This window comes from Phascolarctos cinereus, unplaced genomic scaffold (genome assembly GCF_003287225.1).
Source record: "Phascolarctos cinereus isolate Bilbo 61053 unplaced genomic scaffold, phaCin_HiC Scaffold_1;HRSCAF=81, whole genome shotgun sequence".
In the NCBI taxonomy this organism is placed as follows: Eukaryota; Metazoa; Chordata; class Mammalia; order Diprotodontia; family Phascolarctidae; genus Phascolarctos; species Phascolarctos cinereus.
The window spans coordinates 128,662,407-128,688,474 of NW_027555514.1; the positions used below are offsets into that span (position 1 = coordinate 128,662,407).

Here is a 26,068-nt window from a genome sequence, read left to right on the forward strand (position 1 = left end):
CTAGCATCTACAAGTTTTAGATGTTTCTGATTTCATAAATGTAAATGATTGACAGTAATCATACAACTTTTAAGAAGAATATTAGGAAAGGAGAGAGGTGGATATAGCATTCTGGACAGAAAGCCTGCCTCAGTGTTAGGAAGTCTTGTGCTGAAGTCCAACATACTGGCTGTGTGACTGACTAGTCACTCACCCTTGCAGTACCCCTAAGCAACTCCCTCAGACTGTTAAGTGACGAAGTAGAACATGAGCTCCTTGAGTTTTGTTTGGTTGTTTTGCTGTTCCTAGTGCTTCACACAATGATTTTCCCATAGTAAACACTTAAGATACATGTTTCTTCATTCACTCATTAGGAGCTTCCTCATGTAGAGTGTTCTCCACTAGCAAAATCTTAAGTTCATTCCCACCCACCCCCCCAAAAAAAGGAAGGATGAAGGTTGAAACAATTGGATTTAGAATCAAAAGACCCAAGTTTATATCTCAGCTGTGTCACACTTTTGTGTGACCTTGAACTAGTTGCTAACTCTCTGGGCCTCGATTTCCTCATCTGCAAAATGAAGAGGTTAGTTTAGCTAACGGTGTCAAATAGAAACAGATACCTCATGAGGGCCACTCATTAACTTAGAAAACCACAAATTACTGTGAACTGTATTATTGTATTATATTTCTATTTATTGTGTTGAACATCTTTTACATTTTCATCTGGTTCCAGCTGCATTTGGGAGTTTTGCTGGCCTCAAGGTTGAAATCTCTGAGCTAGAAGATCTCTAAGATTCCTTCTGGCTCTTAATCTATGATCTTATGGTTCTGGTAACATAGTCTTAGGTAGTCGTGAGTCTTAGGTCTAGGTATTATTAGGAATTTTTAAGAAGCATTGTTACTTAACCCTCCCATTTCTTGGTTTTCTAATGACACATCATGAAAGAATAATTCCAAATGTGGTTTACTTGTCAGCAATTAGTTCTCCTTCATATTGAATAGCCAGTGCACCGTCATATTCTTTACTTCTTTTCACTGTTGCTGTCCCTCACTGACCTAGGCCCAGTCTTTTCCCATTGTCATCAGTCAGGAAGCATTTTCAGTCACCTACAGTGTGTTAGGCCAGGGGATACAAAGGCCATAATGAAAATGAAACAGTCCCTGCATTCAAGGAGCTTACTTCCCTTGGGGTTAACAACATGTATAAATTTAAGTGTATGCAAAATGTATACAGAGAAAATATAAGGTAATTGTTGCAGAGCATGGGGAAAATAGAAGCTGAGGGATCAAGAAAGGCTTCATGTAGGAGGTTTTATCTGCCCTGAGCATTGAGTAATAATGAAACAAGGGATTCTATAAAACAGAAGTGAAAGGAGAGTGTGTTCTAGGCATACGGATGACAGCTTTTTATCCACCATTTGTCGTCAGACCTTATGAATCTGACTCAGGAATATAGACACGTATACTAGCATTGGGGCCGGTCCTTTGACAAAAAAGGGATGGACAGCCTGAATGCTACATTGTATCCATGAAATACAAAAAGCTCATAGCCTTCTCTGTAGAAGATTCATTGGAGACCATGGACGCAAATTATCCAGGATGTGAAGGCATGGATGGGTTGTTGAAACATGCCACAGCTCAGGGAATACCTACATTGAAGAGGTCATCGATCCATTGAAGGGGGGGGTGATTTTAGCATGCATTCTCTCATATAAACAGTCTCTGCCCTGGGGAATAATATGTACAGACTGCACAGAACACTTATTTTCCATTTCTTTATCATCTACCCATATCAACTTCCTGAGGACATATAAGCATAATGGCAGGATTCTTTACCCAAGATTCACCATGCTTCCTGTTGCTTCCAGTGATGAGCACCCACCTTAACCTGTCATTTTGCAGCCCATCATGTTTTCAGTTGTTTTCTAATCATTTTTATTTGCCTCTTTCCTCAACAGAATGCAAGTTGGGGTGATACTGCTAAGTCCAAGAAGCTAGTTACATTTTAAGAAGCTGTAATTTCTTATGGGAATTCAAGCATGGAGGGAATTTAATTGGTCTGTTTCTGTACCACACCTGTTTCTCAATAATGCCTTAGCAGATGGGTCTTCCCTTCCCTTTAACTTTATTATTCACTGTGTCCAGATAATCACAAGACACATAATAATTACCTCCTTTCATATATTTTCATTGCTGTGACCTCCCTCCCTTAATGTATGCATGCAAAATAAATCTACAATTAATCAATTCCCTTTTTTCATTCAGCTAGTCTGGTTTTTTACAGATATTTGAGAACCATTCAAGTATTGTTTTGTGCTATCCAGTGAGTTAGATTGGAATGAAGTAATGAATACCATCCTTTAAAAAAAAAAGCTTCAATGAAGTGGGTATCTAACATTTTATATTACGTAGTTCTTGCCTTTATGTTTATTATAAACACATTAAATAGCTAATGCTTAAACACTTCATTTTCCACATTGTTCCATCCCCATTATCAGTTTTTATCTTAGTTACAGTACATATCAGAAGGCATCCCAGCCACACCCTGGCAGACTTTGCTCTAAGTTAGCAGAAGTATGTTGAAACAATGCATTATCACAGAAAGAGTGGTGGATTTGCAGTCTACCAGTTTGGGCTAATACAGCTGCTGCTACCTACTGCTAAGTTTGCCTTCAGACAAGCCATTTTACCTTTCAGGCCTTGTTTTCTTTATCTGTAAAATGAGAGGGTGAGACTAGATTATCTCTAAGGTGCCCTATAGGTCTAAATCTATGATTTTATTGTCATATGAATGTAAAAAGCCAGGGCATAGTTCTTTTTCTCCTAATTGGTAGTTTAGCCTCAGTTTGTTTTGTTCTATTCACAAAAGCCCTGGTGCCTTTTGTCTTGAGCATTCCAAATAAAACTATCTTTTACAGTCAGTTCCTAATTTAAGAAAAGGTAAAAGGTTGTCAGATATTTAACATCATTGTTTATAAATTACTCTATCAAGGAATAACACATTATGGGTCTCATTAATTTGCAAGTTCCCTCTAGTGATGCAAATAGCGATCCATCCTACTTGACTCCAGTCTATATTCCTGGTAAGTTCATCAGCGGGAATCATGCCAGAAGTATTCCTCCCAAAATCTTGCAAGTACTTATGGAGTGCTCTGCTTGTATACTTTGTCATCCTTTGCTTTTGTCATGTGACCAGCCTATTTTATCTTCCTTTCATATCATTGTATGATGATGTCTTTTACTTCTGTTCTTCTAAGTTACTTACCTTTTATGTGTTGAAACCTACCATGAGCCCCCTGTGTGTGGGTACTGGTCCTTAGGTCTTCATCGAGAGTAATACTGTTCTTTTGCCATGTTTCTCTGCTATGCACTAACACTGATAAGTTGTTAATAATGCAAAGCTGGAGTTTTTCTTTTATGGAAAGCTTGAGATTAATAAAAACTATGATTTCCTGAAAACAATCCAACCCACTTTGCCCCTCATTTTCAACTCTGGGCCCACCTCGTTCTCCATCTGTACTATCCGCATATACATATTTGGATGGGCTCTGGAGAATGGCCTTCTAAATACATGTTGAAATTTGGGCAATGGGTATCCTTCATCCATTTGCATCCTTTTAGTATGGAGAAGTTGAATTCCTTAGAATAATTATAGATTTCTTCCAAATTCTCTGCAGTGTCCTGAGGCTTGATGTAACCAATACAACATCAACTACAAACAGAAACATCTGGAGAACCTCACATAGGGAATCTCTCCTTGACTTAAAATCTATCCTAGATTTCCTCCATCACACTGACACATATCTTTGGCTCACATGTATCTCCCCATTTTATCCCTTGCTTGGAATCAGAGAATTATTGAACTGTTGTCATATCTTCAAAGAAATTCTGAATTATCTTAATCTTTAGATGGGAGATGCCTTGCTATAAAAGACTCCATAAGATGGTATTTTGTTCTACTAAATCAAGGGGTTTTTTTGTTTGGTTGGTTGTTTTTTGTAATCAAAGATCTTATATTCTCCACCTTTTTCTGTTAATTGTGAAGTGGTAAAGATATGGTCCATTGCTGAATATTTTTTGCAAGCACTTACATGTCCATAGTAACACTCTCATCAAAGTTGCCCTTACTGTTGCACAAAGAGTTTGAATAGGTCAAAGAATAAGTATATAGGTTGGTAGTTACTGATGTCCTCTGAATCAGTTTTTTTCTTAATGAGATTCAAAATTTTTTATATGTCTTTAGTGTCTTATCCTCCTTCAGATACCTTTTATGTCAGTCAGCACCCTCCAAAGTGTATCACCTCAAAGATGATTCTCCATATAGCAAAACAGTTTAACCTTGAATTATTTTTAAAAATTATTGAAAATCAAAAATTAGATAATTACAACAGTAATGCTCATAATTCATCCAAAAGTTAAACTAATGCAAATTAACTGTCACAAGGTCACCAAAAGAGCCCAGACAGTGCCTTAGTCAGTAAACTTGCCAAACCGAAAGAAATGACTGCCAAAAGCAATGCTACATAAGAATATAAACTTCTCTGTAATGGAGGGTAAAACAAGTTTAAAGAACACTTGGCAAGATATCGAACTAAGCAAAGCCACCCCAAGGGTAATCAAAAAGGAAAACGGAAAGAGAACTACCAACAGAAAAAAAAAATGGAAGAGATTTATAAAAATTGTTTTAACAAACTTTTCTCTGTGAATAGTGATGTGACCACACTTGGATTCTAACATTGCAGCTTCATGAGTACCTAAAGAGAATTGACATTAAAAAAAAATAAAGAAAGGAAAAACAAATTGGACCAAGTGTATTATGACTATCATCAGTAAATGTATCCCAGAATTTGCCTAACTTTCTTAGCACTTATGTCTCCATTTTGTCCATAAGGATAGCATGAGAGGTTTTGTCAAATGCTTTACTGAAATCTAGGGAGGTTTAAAGGTGGGAAGGGACATCAGAGGTCATGTAGTCCAATGTCCTAATTATACAAATGAGGAAACTGAAGCACAGAAAGGTTATAACTTACCCAGGGTCTATCAGGGCAGTATGTGACAGCTGAGATTTGAACTGAGTTCCCCTGACTCCAAAACCATTGTTCATTTGGTTTCCCTATTGCACTAACCCATTTAAAGAAAATACTATCTAAGAATTCAAATGTTTAGGATATCCCTGAGAAGATGGTATGTATTTCTCTAATGAACCCCTGTTTTGTTTCCTCGTATTTACTGCCAATGATTAGCAAACTAATTCCATTGAACCATGTTATCTTTTATAATAGGATATTTAGTTCAAAGATATAGAAAGAACAGAAATACTAGCATTTCCTACTTCTAATACCCAGGGGCACAGAATCCCGTATACTACCTCAGTCTCTGGGAGAGTGAGGCCAGAGTACTCACAACATGGAGGGGCATGTCTGTGCTAGAAGCGGGCCTTTTGCATTTGTAGGGATCTCCTGAAACAATTCTCCACCTAGGCAGATTCTGTACTGGTTATCTCATTGGACTTAAAGATTAACCCTTAATGGCTGGTGTTACCTGGGAGGGATGTTTTGTTATATAATCCACTAGAGCAAGTAACCATTTTTTAGTCATTTTGTTTTAGGCTGTAAACATACAGCTGGGTTTGTTGTTATTGTTGTTTTTCCAGTGTACACTGTCCTCAGTTCTTTCGGAGATGTTTTTTGCATACTTTTTTTCATTTGTTGATTCATTGAATGTTTATATACTGGTATTTGCCACATAGGTAGCACAGTGGATAAAGTGGCAGGCCTGGAGTCAGGAAGACTCGAGTTTAAATCTGGACTCAGACACTTCCTAGCCGTGTGACCCTGAGCAAGTGAATTAATCCTATTTGCCTCAGTTTCCTCATCTGTAAAAATGAGCTGTAAAAGGAGATGGCAAATCACTCCAGTATCTTTCTCAAGAAAACCACAGATCTGGTCATGAAGGATCAGACAGTAGTGAATAGCAGCAAGGAGAGGTATAGACATTGCATTGCCCCAGTGCCATCTCCAGCTGTTCAGTGGACCTTCTTCCCTCGTCATCCCCTGTGTATCATCATATTCTTTCACTGCCCAACCTTCTGGCAGGTCAGGATTCCCTTCTGCCTCTTAAGATCCTCTTTCTTCTTTGTGTTTACCTTGAAGCTTTTCTATTTTTTCAAGAAACATTTCATTCTTTTTGATAAAGTGATGTCCTCTTTTATCCTTCTTCTTCCTCTTGTATGACCTTGTGTGTGCATAGCAGTTACTTGGCCATAACTGAAAGGCAAACATCTGATCATATGATTGTATATTTAGAACTCAAGGGCACTGTAGAGGTCATCAAGGCTGGCCCCTTCTGCCATTTTACAAACGTCATCTTATATTCAGAACAAGTCCGGCATCCATGGTGGCTCAAGGTCTCTGGTATTCCTTTGTGTTAGCTCTTGTTTCCAAACTCTTAGAACATTCACTGGCTCAGGGGCAATCTAAGTGAGACTTTATTTGTGGCAGGCTTTACACCTTTTCTAAGGGAGGCTAGCTTGATCAACTCTTTTTGGTTAGGAATCAAACTTTCCTAACAAAGGCCCAAGGCAAACAGAAATTGATCACAGCTGATGTCTACACGTGTGCCCTTTAATAATTGATAGGCATTGATCTAGAGTTGCAGGGGATCTCAGAGAGAGACCTAGTACAACTCTTTCATTTTAAAGATAAGGAAACTGAGGCCCAGGGAAATTACATGATTTACCCAAGGTCACACAAGTAATGAGGCAGGATTTGAATCCAGGTGCTCTCCACCCTCAGCTGAATTCAGTAGCTGTCCCCTGGATACCACCTGCTCCCCCTTTCTGTAGCCTCTAGCTTTCTAAAGTCTATCCAGTGCTTCTTTTCTGTATTCCACAATATCCTCCCTAATGTCCCTTGATTTATATTCCTTCAATATTGGCAGTCCCTTTAAGGTTTTTTTTTTTCTTAAATTTCACTGGACCTTGCTCCTACCTCTAAAAGTCTGGATAAATCACTTTTGCCTTCTTTGGTCTCAGTTTTCAAAACTATAAATTAAGGGGGGTGGGGAGCAGGGTAAGTAGGCTGGCATTAGATTATTTTTAAGGTTTTTATAACTCTAAATCCTATAATCTTGTGTACTGTCTTCTCCCTTTAAACTCATAGCTACTAAAGACTGGGAACTTTGCCTTCCGTGATTTGTCATTGGTCTCCTCTATCCTCAGTGAGAACTACTCAGCAGTCTCAGTGTGCATGGAAGTTATTAGCTATTTCACTGTGCATAAAAAAATTGTCTTACATGCAAGATACAGAAAGTGCCTTCAAGATCAGTGGTTTATAAATTCTTTTATTTGATGGACTTCATTGGCCATCTGGTAAAGCCTGAAGACTCATTTTTAGAATAATGTTTTAAAGTGTATAAAGTAAAATACATAGATTACAACAAAGTTGAGTTTTATTGAAATGGTTATCAAAATATTTATAAAAGCAAGTTCACAAGTTCCAGACTAAGGACCTCTGTTCTAGATAAAGGGAGAGTGTATATTTGTGTCTATCACTAAATTACTTTCAACTATTAGAAGCTAAAAATCATTTTGGTTTATTTTTTAGAATAGAATTCCTTTCAACCAGAGGCTTACCTTTCTTTTGCCTAAACCAGTTCACTCAGAATATGTTCATTTCTGCTGGAGTGGCTGCAAGCATTCGTAGAAATAGTCTTTACTATAACATATAGATATTTAATAAAAGAAACCCTGCACCCATCCTTCCAAGATCATTAAACACCAGATCTTTAACCAGATCACAAAATTTAGAGCTGAAAGGACCTTAGAGATCAAGCGTTGAAGACTTTTATTTTAGGGATGAGGAAACTGAGTGCCAAAGATGTTGAATAACATGCTCAAATCACCTAGGCAGAAGCAAAAGAGCTGGGATGAAGTACCTTGGGTAAATCTTTGACCTCTTCCTTTTTATCTCAACTAGTGATTGTGAAATCAGTAATCCTGAGTTTTATTTGGACAAAAGAATTCAATGTCTTTATTCATCCCTGGTTTATCTAACTACCTAATATACTTCTTTCATACTTCCATCATCTGTAATTTCTAGATACTTTCTCTAGTCAAGCAGATCACACTTCCTTTATAACATAATTTAGTGTAACAGGTCTGCTTTACAAATGAGAAACTAGGGCAAGGTGAAGAAACTAAGAGTGGAAAGTAAATTCTCCTGATGTCTTAACTACAGATCCAAGAGTTGCCAGCTACCCTGGGTTAGGTATTGTGAAAGGGGCTAGGGTGGAAATGAAGATGCTCATTCTTCTCCTTAAAATTGACACACAAAAAAGAAGCCTCTTTCTTTTGCCTGAAATTTCATGGTTCCTGGCAAAACTAGCCACCAGCTGGCTTAGCCAGTTGATTCTTGCCTCCATCAAAGTGTTCTAACTTCACTGTTCTCACAGGACCAGAGAGAAATTTCCCTTTCTTTGCTTTTAGGCAAAGACATCCTGGGCTTTGCAAGACTTTCTAGATGCCTTTAGGTTTTTTTATATTCCCAGCCTGTCGTCAAAGTGCCAGAGAAGTTCCTCCTCAACTCACACTTGTATTTCTGCAGCTTGTTCTTATCTGCCAAGAAGGCACTTCCTTTATGGCCCCTCTTAGGTAACTCCTAGTGTCCAAAGGCAAGTTTTAGGCCTGTATAGACTTTGACCACTTGGGGGGTGGCAATAGTTCTCTCCCTCTCCTGCAGGCCTACAGTACTATCCAGCTTCCTCATTCTCCAGTTATTCCTTTCTATTAATTTGGTGTCTCTGTCTGGATTATAAACTTCTTGGGAGAAAACTTCTTGCCTCATTCTTGATTTAGGAGCATTGTTTGTGATACCTAGGATAGTACCGGACACGCTGGGTTTTGGTTGACAAAACTGTCGTTTGTTGTTTTACTTTTTGTTCCCTTTCAGGGAGATAGAAGGATGTAAGTATTCTCATTTCTACCCCTGGATCTTTTCCCCTTCCCTTCTGGACCTGCCATACGTTGTGTTGACTGATCTCTCCACCTTGGCTATCCAGTAAGTCAGGTCAACCCTCGGGAGCTTTCTGGTTAAATGTTCATGCCAGCTCACGTTTCCAATAGTGCAGGTCTGGGTAAGGTCAGAGCCCAACTTTTTCCAGAAGTTTGATGCAATCTGGTTATTTTCCTTGGCTGGTCTCATAATTGAAGGAAGAGCTGGGATGACAAGTGTTTAATGACTGTCCTGTGGTGGAGGATACACAGCTTTAGGGACATAGCTGCCTTTCCCCTTAGTTTAGAAGCTGCCGTGCCTGACTTTTACTGTTTAAGTGAAATGAAACATTTCTTAGAAATAATAATGGCTGTCATTTACTTAGCATTTTAAGATTTACATGCTATTTTACGTAGGTTATCATTTGATCCTCATAAAAACTCTGGGAGGTATGTACTATTATTACTATTTTACAGCTTAAGTGACTTGTTCACGGTCACATAGCTAGTAATTATCTGAGGCAGGAAAAATGCATTATACATAAGAGGTACTTAATAATTAATTGTAAAATTATAGAAACCACACATGAAGCTTGAAAATGTTAGAAAAAAGCAAATATGTTGCATTTGTAAATGAATTTTTTTTTGCTTTGGAAGATATTTATTAGGGAGTTTGAATAATATTAAAATTATTAGGATAATAATAATAAAACAGTAATAAAGTGAAAAATTTCCTGGATATTCTCAAGGTCCTTCTAAACTTTCAACAAATCTCTTCAGATAACTCTAAAGATTAGCTATTTTTCAGTTTACACTTTTAATATAATTGTTTACAACAAAAATATACATGTCCCACCTTTTTTTTAACTTCATTTTTTAAATTTACTTATTTTTAGTTTTCAACAGTCACTTCCATAAGCTTTTGAGTTTTAGATTTTCTTCTCCTCCCTACCAACCTCCCTCTCCAAGATGGCATGCAATCTGATAGGCTCTACCTATATATTCCTATTAAACATATTTTTACATTAGTCATGTTGTAAAAACAAAAATTAGGGGGAACCACAAGAAAGAAGAAACAAAACAAAACAGAAGGAAAAAAAAAGCAAATAATATGCTTCGATCTGCATTCAAACTCCATAGTTCTTTCTCAGGATGTGGATAGCATTTCCCATGATGAGGCCTTTGGAGATGTCTATAAATGAATTTTTAAAATGAACCTTATTTATACCTTGCCCCCTGTGGAGAAGCCTTTTCCAGAATAACCCTGACATATTATTCAGGAATTTCTGGAATATTTCTGGTGATTTGGTGCTTACCAAATTTTATAATTTAACTTATATTTATAATCAGCTCTAATGGTTAGAAATTCATTCAGTAAACATTTTTAAGCATCTGCTCTTGGCACCGTGTTAGGCACTGAGTATACAAAGACAAAAATAAAATAGCCCTTGTTCTTAAAAAGCTTACATTCTATTGGGAAATAACAGATGCAAATAAGTACATTTAAATATATGACATGTAAAATAGAAAGGCATTTGCAGAGGCCTAGTCCCTGTGGGAAATACAGAAAGACCTTCGTGTAGGATATGACATTCAAGCAGAGACTTGAAGGCAGCCAGGGTTTCTGCCAGGTGGTGGAATTTAAGAACAACAACAAAAACAAACAAACAAACAAAAATCCAGTGCATTCATACTCTGGGGCAACAGCCTGTAAAAGGCCTAAAGAAAAGAGAAAAAATGTTTGTACAAAAAAGCAGCAATAGTCAGTTTAGCTGTAATGCAGAATGTAAAGAGGATTAATGGGCAATAAGTGTAAAAAGGGAAGCTGAAGCCAAGGGCTTTCAATGTCAAACATGGGATTGTTTATTTTATACTAGAGACCATTGAGAGCTTCCGGAACAATTAAATTATGCAGTCAGACCTGTAGTTTAAGATTATCAGTTTGCCAGCTGTGTAGGGGATGTAGGAGAAACCTGAGGTGGAGAGACCAATTAAAAGGCTGCTGCCATAGTCCAGGCAAGACACGACAAGGAGCTCAGCTAGGAGAGTTGTGGGAACTAAGGTGACTAACGCAAGAGATGTTATGGAGAAGGGTGGAGATAGGCATAGAGTGAATGTGGAGCAGGTCCATGCTCTGTGTATACCTCTGGTGGGCTCAAGAATATTGGCCTTCTGGTTTGATAGGGGAAGGGAATAAGGCACAGGGAAGTGTGAAGGATGGTTTGGAGAGTGGGAAGCTGGGTGTTTGGAAGAACGCTGGTACCTTCATCAGAAATGGGGAAGTTAGAAGGGGGGAAGGGTTCAGGGGAAAGATGAGTTCTGTTTTAGATATGCTGAATTGAAGATGTCAGTGGAGCCTCTGGTTTGAAATGTCCATCAGAAGAGAGATTAGGGCTTGGATATATGCTCCAGGAACAAACTCTGGCTTAAAGTTTCCTTTAAAATGGTTCCCAGAACTGAATGTAATATTATCTGTGTTATATTTTTTATCTTGTTAAATATTTTTCAGTTTTAATCCGGTTTGGGACACTTGGGTATCAGGTGCTGTTTTTGACACTTCTATATTAGAGAGTTAATTGGGAAAGAGAGGCCTTGTGGCAATGAGGACTGTGTTGGGATTATATAATATAAATGTTTAATAGATCCAATCAGCATCATTCTGATTTTTTTTCCAGTACTATTCAGCAACAAACCAGTAAGAGAAGAAAAAGCAAATGGTAAGAGTAATCCAGGGTGAGGGTTTGGCAAGGTATGACTGAGTGATAAGACAAAGTTACAAAGTGTTTCGAGCACAGGGGGCAATGTATAATTGAACTTCATTGTATAATTGAAGCTTGGGAGGGGAGGAGAGAGAAGCCAGAGGAAAGACTGGAACCGTGCTGAATAGAGGGAGTGGATGTCATGAGGAGGACAGAAATTTATTAAGTAGGAATAAGAGACAGAGATGGCTAGATAGGAGGTTATAGTTAAAAGAATTTTAGAGTTCTTCATCCTAGAAATGAAATACATGTAGACTCTGGTGAGAACAAAGTCCTGATTGTCCCTTGTGTGTGGCTGAGGTGGAGTGAAGGATTAGGTGAAGGGAGATGAGAAATTGATGAACTGAAAGTCCAGAGTACTTGAGGGGACATTGACGTGAAAACTGATGTCCTCAAGTGTATAGGCAGGGGTTGGGATGGAGAGGAAGCTTGTTCACTAACCCCCTTGACACTACTCTCTGAACATCTCCACTCCACTAAAACTTGGACAAGAAGGAAAGATTGTTGAGCAATAGGAATTGAGGGTCTAGAAGTGTCAATGGAGGGAAAGGAGTGTGCCTTCTCATCCACTAGTGCCAGTGTATTGAGGTGGTATGCATGAATGTGCATCCAGGACAAGATTAGCAGAGACGTAATGTCTTCTGTGGAAGCTGGGTCTGTATAAATGAGAGGCGATGGGAGATGTACAAGAAGAAAAGGTCTAGGATAAACAGAAATTTCATAATTAAGTGGAGCTTCCAGAAGGCAAAATGGAAGGAGGGAGCCAGAGTCAGAAGGAGCCTGAGAAGAGGTATGGCTGACATGGTTATGGATAAGAGAGTGGCAGGAATGGAAAGGGGTGGTTTTCATTTAAATAGCCAGCAGTTCTGTATCGCTTACGTACGAATGTATGTATGTATGGCTGCAGCATCCCTGCTGACAGATGAGGTTTCCGTGTATCTCTCTGACTGCCTGGTCCTGGGCTGGTTTTAGGAAGCAAGTATCTAGGGCCTCAGGCTCTGCTTAGGCACACAGTCTAGTCCATTTCACTTTGTTGTAACTTCCATCCATGAGTACTAATTGTATTGTGTGAAGCTTCCCATTATTCCAATAATCTCATGAATATGTCATTCCATCCATGTTGATACCCCTTCAAGAGGAAGTTTAATGTAGTCAACAGAAGCTGAACTTGGATTCCGCAATCACTAGCTGCGTGACCTTGGTCATCACTTAAGCTCTCTGGGGCCCTCAGTTTCTTCATCAATAAAATGACTTGCCCAGGGTCACCCATCTTGTAAGTGCCTGAAGCCAGAGTCTTCCTGACTCCACTCTCCACTGCACCATCTAGCTGCTCCTGGAATGTGATAGATGTTTTCAAATATATTTAAAGCAACATATCTCCTTTATCAGATAATCTGTGCCAGGTTTCTTTTATTCTGCTCTCTGGACAATGGGAATATTAAAAGAGGGATTGTTTTTCTTCTTTGTAGCTCTCATGGGATTGCCTTTCTGGAGACTAGCAAAAAATGATGGGCCAGTCCCATAGCAAGATAGGGATGATCCTTGCATGGCCTGTGAGCTGTGCTACATTGGTTTCCACCCAAGTTGAAGGGTACTTGTGTATAGGCCTTAGCTTGGGTGAACCTGCTGCAGTACATTTATAGGAGGATGTGAGCGAGGGTAACCAGGAAGGGCAGGCATGGATTGGTTGTGATCTGCATCAATGGAGGGTCATTATAGGGTTAGATCTTGAAGGAATTATCTAACCCCCTCATTTTACAGATGAAGAAACTGAGGCCCCAGGCACTTACTAGGTGGGTGATGCTGGGCAAGTCACTTAACCTTGTTTGTCTCAGTTTCCTCATCTTTAAAATAAGCTGGAGAAGAAAATGGCAAACCACTCCAGTATCTTTGCAAAGAAAACCCCAAATGGGATCACGAAGTCAGACACAACTGAAAAATGACTAAATTATCACAATAATCATGTTCTGCCTTAAGTGGTGTCCTCTGCAGACTAAACAATCCCACTTACTCATATGGAGTGCATTCTGAAACCTTTACCCAAATGTTTGTGCCTCACTCAACCAATTTCAGCTTAAGACACCCTTCAAATAATTCCCAGAACTGAATATAACACTCCATGTCATGTGACCAGCAAAGACCATCACTTCCCTTGACCTTGGCAGGTTTTAGCCCTTGTTAGCTATATAGCTGTGGGTAAGTCACATATGATAACAGTGTTATTGGCTATAACTAGAGATTATAAATATGTGCCCTGCCTATTTCATAGGAAAGCTATGAGGAAAAAAAATGAGAAAATGTTTATAAAAATGGTTTGGATACCTCCAAGTCATTTGTACAAGTATAAGGAGGAGGTATTAACATTATCTCCTGAACTTTGAAACTCAATTGGCCATAACTGGCAAGAGATTGAGAGCATTAACGCACTTTTGTATTTCAACAGCTGCCTGATTTTCACAACTTTGTGCTTGCAAGAAGATAATCAGTCTGTCTTGGGTATTGTTCTGAAAGCTGTTTATTTGCATGGGGTGTGCTCCTTCTTGGCAAAGGGCCTGCTTTAGCCAAAGTACCGCACAGTATGTATGACCTTCTTCCTAGATTCACAATCTGGAGGCCTCCTGCCCATCTCCTCCTCAGCCCTGCCCTGGAAAGGAGCTCTTTAACTAAACACAAGCATTGACTAACTTGGGCTCCACTCTAGAACTTAGAACTCGACTCACTCTAGAACTTCCTTAGAGGAGTGTACAGACTAGACTCCTCCCCTCCCTTTATGGGGCAGACATTTTAAGGATTGCTAGAACTTCCACATAAATTTGTATTCCTTTTCTTTAGGAAAAATCACCCTGATTTTGATCTAAGGTTTTTTTTTCTTTTTTGACTCAGATAATGATAAACATTTATGTAGCAGTTTGAAGTTTGCAAAAAGACAGACAGACATATGTATCTATCTACGTATAAAAATCTCGTTTGAGTCTTTAAATAACTTTGTGACATAGGTGCTATCCCCATGTTATAGATTTTACTATTCCCATTTTACAGATAAGAAAACTGAATCAGAGAGAGGTTAAATGACTTGCCCAGTAGGGTCACCCAGCCAACTCAGATATTCTTAATTCCAAGTCCAGTGTCCTATCCACTATGCCACTATGTTGGGAGAGACCTCAGAGGCAATCTGGTTTAACCACTTCATTTTACAGAGAAGGAAATTGAGATTGATGGCAGTGAAGTGACTGGCCCAGAGTAGCACACGTAGTAACTGGATCCTAGGCAGGATACCCATGTTTCTGATGCCAAAGCTAGTGCTGTTTTTCCCCATTAGTATGTGGAACTCTTGAGGCATGGTGAATGTCTCCTGCTTGAGGCACAGGGCTTCTCCTAGGACCCAGGGCAATTGTTATCCACCTCAGTCTCTGGTTACCTAGTCTGGATAGTTTGCCTGCCATAATATTTGGTTTCCCACAACTCAGTTTTCACCCAGAAGTGTCCAGAAAATTAGCCAATCAACAAACAAGTATTTATCATGCTCCTGTGTAGCAGATACTGTACTAGATGTTAGAGATTCAGAAACTACAGTACAACTGCCCCTGCCTTCAAGGAGCTCACATAGATGAGTCATAGTCTCCTTTAGGTCCCTGTTTCACAGAATAGTAAAACAACAACAAGCAAACAAACCTCGTTTATATTCATCAGTTGTAGAAGGAGGTATCTCCTTTAAGATACCAAATTGCATTCACAGTATGGTGAGCATACAAAGCTTAGGTTCTATTCTGTTGAAAGCATCCTTGGTGGTGATGAGCTGGGTAAGGAAAATTGCAGTTGAGCCAAAATAGGAAGAAGGGAGCAATACAAAAAGTCCACCAAGCAGTACAGTGGAATAGAGCACTGGGCTTGGAATCAGGAAAATTCGAGTTAAAATCTGTCCTAAGGTAAATTATTACCTGCATGAGCCTGGGCAAACTTCTGTATGCCTCAGTTTCCTAAACTATAAAATGGAGCATACGGTAGCACCTACCTCCAAGGGTTGTTGTAAAAACAAAATGAAATAATGTTTGTAAAGCGCTTAGCACAGTGGCTGGCACATATTAGGTGCTTATTAAATACTTGCATGGGGTGGAGAAGGGTGTCATTCCTTCATGTATCTGTTTATTTCCAAAGCAGTGCCTCCAAAAGATAATGTATTTTTAACATAGTTGACATTACAGTGAGGCAAATGCAAGCTCTGTACCGGTTGAAAGAGCATTAGGTTGGTTAGTGGTGTCCCTGTGGAGGCCATTTATATGAGGAAAAGAAGAAAGAATCTTTACCTCTGGAAGGGCTCTCAGGAAGAGCATCCCTCCATCATCTTTCAAGATTACCTATGTCTAGCACTGATGGATAGAATCACAGAGCTGAAAAAAGACTGAGATATCTAGGCTGACCCTTTCATTTTACAGATGAGCCCATAGGGGTGAGAAAAATGATTTGCTCAAAGTCACCGAGTAAGTAAACAGCAGGGCCAGGATTTAAACCTAGACCTTCTGATTACAGGTGCATTACAGTCAGGGTCACTGAGAACCCAAAACCAGAAGGTCATTGACTTTCTATCACTGAAGAACTTTTACCATATCATCAGAGAGGTAACGAATGTAAAATATCCTTGTCCAATCATAGGATTTTAGAGCTGGAAAGGACCTTCAGTCAGTCAGAAGGTAATTATTAATTGCTTACTATTTGCCAGGCACTGCGGTGGGTGCTGGAAATAACAAAGACAAATAGGCGGGGCAGCTAGGTAATGCAGTGGATAGAGCACCAGCCCCAGAGTCAGGAGGACCTGAGCTCAAATCCAGCCTCAGACACTTCTAGCTGTGGGACTCTGAGCAAGTCACTTAATGATCATTGCCAACCTCCCCAGCCCAACCCCCCAAAAGAAGATAAATAGGAAACAGTTCATGCCCTTATGGAATTTACATTATTTTGAGGAGTTAGGGGAAAAAATGATCTTTTAGAGCATCTAGTTTCATCCCATCGTTTTACAGATCAGGGAACCAGAGAAATTAAAGGCCATTCCAGATTACATGATTTGCCTAGGAACCAACAGACTAGAAGACTTCAAAGGATTTCTCCAAGACTAAGGTTCTTTGAAGCCCAGGATAGTAGGTGTATTAATATCCCAAATGGAACTATCTTCCCCAATGAGTCACCCCTTCTCCAAACTTTTGTCTTTCTTTTGTGGTCATCACCAGCATCCTCATCAGCCAGATTCATAACCTCACAATCTTCTTTGCTTCTTTCTTCTCCCTTGCTGACCCCATAACCACTCAGGTACATCTCCAGAGTTCTTTCATCTCTTTCCTCTCCACTCACACGGCATTCACTAGACACAGGTAGAGCAGTGCATAGAGCTGAAGTCAGTAAGACCTCAGTTAAAATTTGGCCTCCAACATCTAGTAGTTATGTAACTCTCACTTATGCTCTGCCTCAGTTTCCTGTGCTTAGCATATAGTATGTGCTTAATACTTGTTTCTTCGTTCCTTCTTCCACCAGACTCTAACCATGTCTTTCTTAGACTACTATAATAGTCTCTTATTGCATTTCCTGCTTCAGTTTTCTTCACCCTTCCAATCCAACCTCGATGTAGCTATCAAAATATCCTTCCTGACACAGATTAGTTCTGAACATGTCACTCCCTATTCAGATACTTTTATTGGCTCTTTTTGGTTTCTTGGATAAAAATACAAACCTCCTCAGCATAGCATTTAAGACCTTCTGTAATCCATATTACTTTTCCAGCCTATTCCATTCAAAAACTCTGTATTTCAACCAAACTAGACCACTAGTTGTACCCCAGATGGACCATTCTGTCTCCCACCTCCATGCATTTGTATGAACCATTGCCCAGGTATGGCATGCATTCTACCACCTCTCCTCTTAGTATTTGTCTTTTTCAGGCTCATCTTGGGTGTCAGTGCCTCATTGAAGTATCCTCTCCTCTAGTTACCTTATATTAGGATCATTTGTGCACAAATTGAATCTCTCTTGCAAAATGTTAGTGCTGAGGAAAGGAATGAATTTGTTTTCCTCCTCTTCTCCTCACCCCCTTGGTAGTGAATGAAGTGTATCTGTATTCAGTGCATAAGTGTGGAAGTCTAGAGACAACATGAAAACAGTTTGGCCCTAATGAAAGCAAGTGGTGAGTACAAAAGGGTTCTCAGATGCCCCACTCCTCTTTTTTGTTCCCATTTTATTTCAGTTTTCTTACAATAGTGTTTGTGGCAAGGCAGGATGATTCAGGTGAAAGTTTAACTGTAAGGCTTGGAGTCAGGAGACCTGCTTCAGAATCCCAGTTCTAGAAGTTTTCCAGCTTTGACCCTGGACAACTCAACCTCTCTAAACATCATATTTTTTCACCTGTAACACATAGACATATGCGCACTACATACATCAAGGTGCTATTTTTAAGTGATTTATAAGCCTTAATGTACTATGTAAGTATACCTTATGTTATTCATTGGGGTGGGGGGGATGCTTTAGCCCATCACAGGAAAGGAAACAGGGCTAATCAGGGAGGGGAGGGGAAGGAAAGGATGGCAGATGTTAGAACCATTTTTAGGTCTTGTTATCGGCATAAGTTAAAATCTCCTATCTTAAAACTCAACCTGCATTTGATAGAAGCAAATACTATACAGGCTTTTGATACATAGCAAAATCATTTCTTCTCTAGAATCCCCAGTAAAAGATACTCATCTAAAATGCCATTAGAGGAGATACAGTGAAAGGCCAGAATATCAGGAAAAAGTGTAGCCTAGCTTCCTGGTGATGTGATTTTAGTTGAGACTTGAAGGAACCTAGGAGGCAGAGATTTAGAGAGAGAGAATTCCAGGCATGGGGGACACCCCGAGAGAATTTTCAGAGATGAGAGAGATGGAATGTCTTGTTCCAGGAACATCGAGGAGTCTGGTGTCACTGATCAAAGGGTATGTAGAAGGGAGTAAGGTGTCAGTCCTCATGGACTTTAAATGGGGAGAAGGGGAGTTGAGAGGTTATATTGGATTTTGTATTTGATAATTCGATCATATGTAGACTGTGGAATAGGGAAGGTGACATGGTCTTTAGGAAAATCACTTTGTGGCTGAATGGAGGATGGACTAAAAGTAGGGAGAAACTTGAGGTGGGCAAACCCACTGGTAGGCTATTACAATAATTCAGGCATGAAGTGTGATGAGAGTCTGCACTAGGGTGGTTGCGGTATCAAAAGAGAGAAAGGAGCATATTGGAAAGATGTTGCATAGGTGAAATTGACAGGCCTTGGCAACAGATTGGATATGGGGGATGAGAGATAGTGAGGAGTCAAGGATGACACCTAGATTGTGAGCTTGAGGGACTGAGATGGTGTTGACTGTAATAAGGAAATTAAGAAGGGGTTTGGGCAAAAGATGATGAGTTCATTTTTGGTCATGTTGAGAATAAGATGTATTCGAGGCAACCAGTTCCAGATGTCTGAAAGGCAGACAAAGATGTGAGATTGGACATCAAAAGAAAGGTCAGGGAAGGATAGGTAAATTAGAAAATCATCATTATAGAAATGGTAATTAAATCCATGGGAGCTGATGACCAAGTGAAGTAGTGTAGAGAGAGAAGAGCAAAGAAAGAACACTGTGGGACACCTATGTTTAGAGGGTGTGATCTGGATGAAGCTCTAACAAAAATCAAGAATGTCAAGGGAATGGATATTTTAAAGTACGAAGAAAGGGTTCTTGGCAGTACCAGATCTCAAATTATACTACAGAGCTGTAATCATCAAACAGTTTGGTATTGGATAAGAAATAGAGAGACTGATCATTTGAATACAGTAGGAAGGTCCCCAATATACCGAAATAAATGAGCATAGTAGCCTTAGTGTTTCATAAACCCAAAGATCCCAGCTATTGATGCAAGAACTCATTATTTGACAAAAATTATTGGGAAAATTTAAAAGCAGTTGGAAGAAACTAGGCCTATACCAACACACCTCATACCATATATACCAAGATAAAGTCCAAGTGCTTACATTGCTTTAGACATAAAGGGTGACAGCATTAAAGGAGTATGGAAGAAATTACCAGTCAGATCTATGGAAAATGGAAGAGTTCATGACCAATCAATATATTGAAAGGTTCACAAGAAGTAAAATGGACAGTTTTTATTACATAAGATTTAAAAATGTTTGCACAAACAAAACCACTAAAGCTAAAATTAGAAGAGAAGCAGGAGATTGGTATGTGTGATGTGGGAGAGTCTTTATATGAAGTTTTTCTGGTAAAGGACTCATTTCTAAGATATATGGGGAACCAAGTCAAATTTGTAAGAATAAGAGCCATTTTCAAATGTGCAATGGTCAAGGGATATGAATAGGCAGTTTTTAGAGAAATAAATCCAAATTATCAATAGCCATATTAAAAAAATGCTCTGTATCACTAATAATTAGATGGTACCTGGACAATGGGTCAGAGTTAACACCTCACACCCATCGATTGGCTAAGATTATAAAAAAGGCAAATGACAAATGCTTGAGGAATTATAACTCCAAAAAGATCAAAGAAAAAAAGAAAAAGGACCCATATTACGAAACTGTTTATAGCAGCTCTTTTTGTGGTGGCAAAGACCTGGAAACTTAAGGGCAACCCACTACTTAGGGAATGGCTGAATAAATTGTGAAAAGTAGAAAGGAGTAGAACTAGGACAGTTTACACAACAACAACATTATAAAGACAAAAAACTTGGAAAGACTTAGGAACTCTGATCACCACAGTACAAGAAGATTCATGAGGAAGCATGCTCTCCACCTCCAGCTCAAGAGGTGCTGGACTCTATGTGAATTGAGATGTTCTTTCTTTGACATGGCCAATGTGGGAATTTGTTTTGCTTGACTGTACCAATTTGTAACAGGTTTTATTTTCCTTGCTTTCTCAAGGGGGAGGTAGAAGGGAGAAAATCAGAAACTGAAAATAAATTAAATTTAAAAGTAAAATAAAATGCTTCTGCTGATTCCTGGTGAATTTTTTTCTCTCGACATCTGACAGTTTCTACTGTCACTAAGACCTTTTTCACTTTCTTCTCTTTCGCATAGGATGTCTGTCCTCTCAGCAGCGGTCCAACTGTAGAATGCAGCAACAGCAAACCAAAAACTGAGTTGGGTGTTTCAAGAGTAAAATCTTTTCTCCCTGTACCTAGAAGTAAAGTCACCCAGTGTTCTCAGAGCACCAAAAGAAACAGCAGCAGCAGCAGTAATACAAGGCAAATAGAAGTAAATAACAACTCAAAAGAAGAAATTTGGAACTTACACAAAAATGTGCCAATAGAAAAAACAAATAGATCTGCCTACAATTTTCTCACCATTTACTTATTCTGTACATTTCATATAAAAAACAAGGAAAATAGATGTAAATAGCTTTTTGAAAAACTGCTTCATTGTACATATTGTATGTGTATGGGACCACAATTCAATTTTTATGTAAAGAACTTGTTTATAGCCAATGTTTTATCACTTTTTTTCCCTGAAAATTCTGTAGGATTAAACTTCGATATCAAGAAGTTAAACCAAGTTTTCAAGTAGTTTTCTATTATGAAAATTGTAATCGCTTAAATTGAAGATATTCAGGGGTATTGCCACAGAATTATCTGTATACTGTATATATATACTCAATGAAGTTCATATATCATTGCATACTATGTGGTGCAAAATATGTATAGTATTAGTGTAGAGCAAATGTACATGCAATTTAAAGATGGAGATGATGATTTTATCCTCACTTGATGGGGAGTAAATGGAATGTGGCAATAACAAGTTATTTGAAAATACACTTTCTTTCCATTACAAGCCATATTAAATATTTTGATTAACCACAAACTCTGCCTGTTAAATTCTGGTTTTGCATTTTTCTTATATTGGTCATATTGCTATTTGGTTGCATCATGTATATTAATGCTATGAGTTTGCATTATGGCTCCTGTAAAGAATGAAATTCTAATGCAATAAATATGTTATCTTTTTTATAAAATTTCTGCTCTTAAATGGATATGAAAAATACCTATATTTCCCCAGTCTATTTAAAAAGCAATTTAACAAATAACTCTAGAAATGATCTGCAGTATCTACATTAGATCTAGTAAAAGGAAAGCTAATGATAACTTAAAGAAAATATGCTAGTTTTTTTTCTTCTGGAATTACTAGTGAAATATCTATTGCATAAAAACTACAATAAATGTGTTACACATATCCATTCATTAAGTTAAATTATTTTCCTACTTTAAATGTGCTATTCTTAGTTCATTTATTCAAGAAGTTTGTTATTATTTTTTTTTTAGCATCAGCAATGAGAATTACAAAAATAAATTGGGCATGATTATGTTTGTTCCCCAGACAGATAATTAACTTCTCATCTTGGCCTCTTTCATATCAAGCTTTGCTTTTCTACCAGTAAGTTAATGTGTGTAAAACCCTTTGTACCTATTTATATTTAGATTGAGGGAGCTAGGTGGCACAGTAAATAAAACACAGGGTTGCGAGGCAGGAAGACCAGAGTTCAAATCTAGCCTCAGACATTTACTAGTTGTGTGACCCTGGGCAAATCACTTAACTTCTCCCTGCTTGGTAAAATGGGGATGATAAAAATGCCTTTCAGATTTGTTATGAAGATAAAATGAGATAATAGATGTAAAGCTCTTTTCAGACTTTTGAGCACCATGTACATGCAAGTTATCATTACTACTATTATTTTTATTATTTCTCTTTTCACTCTTCTAATGGTACTTCACCATCTATTCAGGAGACAAGACAAAAAGACAAGTGAATTTCCTTCCTTTTCCTGGGTTTTTATGCCTTGTCTTAGAAGAGCAAAGCTTTCCAGTGTCTTCCTTCCAATAGCTATCAACTCTGAATATAAAATGTAGAAAGTGAACCACATTCTTTCATGATTTTGTACTTATTTTCTAGGAAACATTCAGTTTCTTATTCTGATTGATGCATTCAGTCAGGAGTACTTAAAACCTACACGTTCACAGTTTTAATATGCCTCTAGTAACCATATATTTTTTCATTTTCTGTACAGATGGAAATCTCATGCCTAATTTATTTTCTCATACTTGGTTTCTGCATTTATAAAATTAAGTGGAAAACACATGCAGGAATAACAAAGTGTATGTCAAGTTATTGTTGCAATGTTAATATGGATGAAAAGCATACAAGTTGTTTATATTTACATGTAGCTTCACCGACATTGTACTGACCTTTACAAAGAGTCATTACTCATGCATCTGGTAAAAACATGTACTTTAAGTGTTCATCAGAAAAGCTGAAGCAGAAAAGGTTCTCCCTTTGGGCCCAGAAATACCACCTCTGCAACTCAGTTATTGAAGCCTCACCAGTATGCAAAAATAAGGGTGAGGTGCATAGCCCCACCTTCTGGTTATTAAAGTTATTGAAGGTTACTGAACAGGGCAAAAAAAGACATGTACACAGAGAGACGAAGTGTTGGGGAAGGCCCAGAGCTTGAGGGTGGCATCCCTCTTGGTGGAAGTAAAAGAATCCATGTGTTCCAGAACACATATATCCTTCAGATGCTACCACAAGGGAAAGCACTTTTAGTGACAATAAAACTTGGCATCTTCTTCCAAACCAAGTAACCAGTATGTTTTGGTAAAGGTGGTGCTGGGCACTTTTTCACTAGGAATCCACAGACACATAGGCTTGACCTTTATCTAATCACATTGCAGAATAATGTTAATTTTTGATGCACTTAGACCACAGAAGTACTAATACAATAAAATCTATTGTTTTTAAGGCACAAAGTGATCAACCATATATCTGTACATGTCATATGCAGCAACTATTGGGGATCTGCCTGTCCACATAATAGTATAGGGAACTCCCAATATGTAAAACACTTCCCTCATCCAAATGAGCAACTCTTAGCAATTTAGTCTTAGAGAAATATCTTGGGCCCAAGATGACAGCAGTGTGGCAAAGGTAGGCCTTGACCCTTAATTTTCTTTACCCCCAGGTTGGCCTTCTACCCTGATATACAATTTTATAATGGAATAATATACGTGGGAGAGGCCTTAATAGGCCATTAAGTTCAGGCCCCCTGCCATTCCACAGGACTGCACCTTCACTTTCATCCTTTAAAAGAGAAAATAACAATAATTATTATAGCTATCAACAGATTTTCCCCAGCCTCCTTTACTGATATTTGGCAATGATATCTAATGATAATGATAATAAATAATGTTAGAGAAGAATAGAGAAATTCATCATTATAGGAAAAACCTATCAGGACGCATCTTGAGGCTCAGTATTTTCCATTTTGAATATTTGCTGCTTCCTCTTTCTAATGCTACCCTAATTTATCTGCTGCCTTCAGGGAGAGAACAGGACCTCCTTACTAAAAAGAATAACAGATGTTCAAGAAAGAGTATTAAAAACTATGAAGAGTTTGACTGAGATTTTGTTCCTGTTCTCATAAGATTTGAAAGAATAGTTAAAAGGAAATCTTTGGAAAGTGTGGCTTCAAAATTTTGTGCTGGAAAGAAATTATTTTTCACTTGTTTTTCAGTCTTGCCCGACTCTGTGACCCCATTTGGGGTTCTCTTGGCAGTGATACTGCAGTAGTTTGCCATTTCCTGAGAAGAGGAACCGAGGCAAACAGGGTCAAATCACTTTGCCCAGAATCACACAGGTAGTGTCTGAGATCAGAACTGAACTCTTAAGGATGTCTTCCTCATTGCAAGGCCAGTGCTCTATCCACTGCACCACCCAGCTGCCTACGCTTGAGGGCTTTTCTGTTGTCAAGGCATTAACTTGTCCCAGTCCTCTGGTAAGGAGAAACGGTATCTTTTACATTTCTTTCAATTAATAAGCATTTATTTTCTCTCTCACCTCTCACAACCATATCCTCCCTAAAAAAAAGAAAAGGAAATCCTTATAAACAAAAGGCATAGTCAAACAAGGCAAATTTGCAAAAATCTGGGTCTTGAGACTATCATCTCTCAAAGCATTCAGACAATTTAAATCGTTTTCTATAAAGGTGTTTTTAATATTCAAGCTGTAGTTTTTATCACCTCTCTTTCCCCAAATAAGCAGTAACTGGGGAAATTAGAATATATTAGGTATAGGCCTAAAGCTGACAAGTACTGAACCTCCTCTCACAGGGATTCCAGATCGTAGAGCAGATGGGGTGGACAAGAGTCCATTGTCCAACTTGGGTATTTCTTGCCTCTTACCTAAGGAATGGACATGATTTGTGGATTTGAGACAATATTGTGCCACACCCGACTTCCACTTTAATTCAGGATGAATTGGAGAAATCTGGTTGGTGCTCTTGAATTGGAAATATAGCGCAAGAATACCTAGCCAGTCATCCTAGTTCAAAACCTGGCATCCCCACTGGTATCATTTCGTATGTTTGGGGCACTTCACTCTTTTTGGGTAGGAAAAACAGACTGATCAAGTTCCTTTTGTTTCAGGGCTCCAGACTTCCTGGTGGTGGAGAGTCCAGACAATGCCTCAGTGTCTACCTAACAAATCCTTCAGGGGGTGTTTAAGTCCAAATATAATAATATTTTCATTGAATTTTTTTTTAAGCAGAACCAGCATCAGCTTTGCCAAACCAACTTGCTTTGCAGATTCCACTGTTGGTTAGTTGCCTTTCTCCCAAAATTTTCAGAACTCTTCCTTGAGTCCTTTTACTTTGTGTTTGAAAAGATGTAATAGTCTTGAAAGTCAGAACTAAGAAAAAACCCTCCTCCATTGAGCATGTGAGTGCTGCATCCAAGCTTGGCCTTGAGAATAGGAAATTATATGATCATGTGGGTGGTGAGATTTCAGTGGTTATGAGAAAGGACCTTTGTGCCTTAATTCATTTCCCCATTCAACAGTTTGGGTAAGTGAAGCTTCTGTTAAAATGTAAATGTGTTAAGCATGTGCTTAAGAGGCAGCTAGGAGGCACCATGGATAGAGTGCTGGGCCTGGAGTCGGGAAGACTCATCTTCCTGAGTTCAAATCTGGCCTCAGGAACTTACTAGCTGTGTGACCCTGGGCAAATCACCTAACCTTGTTTACCTCAGTTTTCTCAAATGAGCTGGAGAAGGAAATAGCAAACTACCTCAGTATCTTTGCCAAGAAAACCCTAAATGGGGTCACAAAGAGTTAGTCCTGACTGAAAAGGACTGAAGAACAACAATAAAACAGTGGTAGCTGTTTACAACTTAGCATTTCAACTTAAATCTTCCTATAATGCTTCAGCAAAGAGTGGAAGCATCCCTGGGATCTGCAAGGCTTGTAGTGAGCTGAAGTTTTGCCAAGAACTACCAACTAGAAAAGTTTCCA

At 38.6% G+C, this 26,068-nt stretch overlaps 1 protein-coding gene across 3 annotated transcripts in view; it reads left to right on the forward strand.

The window, feature by feature from the left end:
* CTTNBP2 (cortactin binding protein 2) overlaps positions 1 to 21,969 on the forward strand; it is a 193,285-nt gene extending 171,316 nt beyond the window's left edge. For 2 of the 3 annotated variants that reach the window (XM_020976040.2, XM_078154100.1), the window contains one exon: positions 20,813 to 21,969. In XM_020976040.2, coding sequence (XP_020831699.1) covers positions 20,813 to 21,133 — 321 coding nt within the window. In that variant the 3' untranslated portion in view covers positions 21,134 to 21,969. Of the gene's footprint in view, positions 1 to 11,643; positions 11,686 to 20,812 lie in introns of all 3 variants that reach the window. The other variant, XM_078154098.1, reaches the window with a different exon arrangement.
* Positions 21,970 to 26,068: the final 4,099 nt, after the last annotated feature.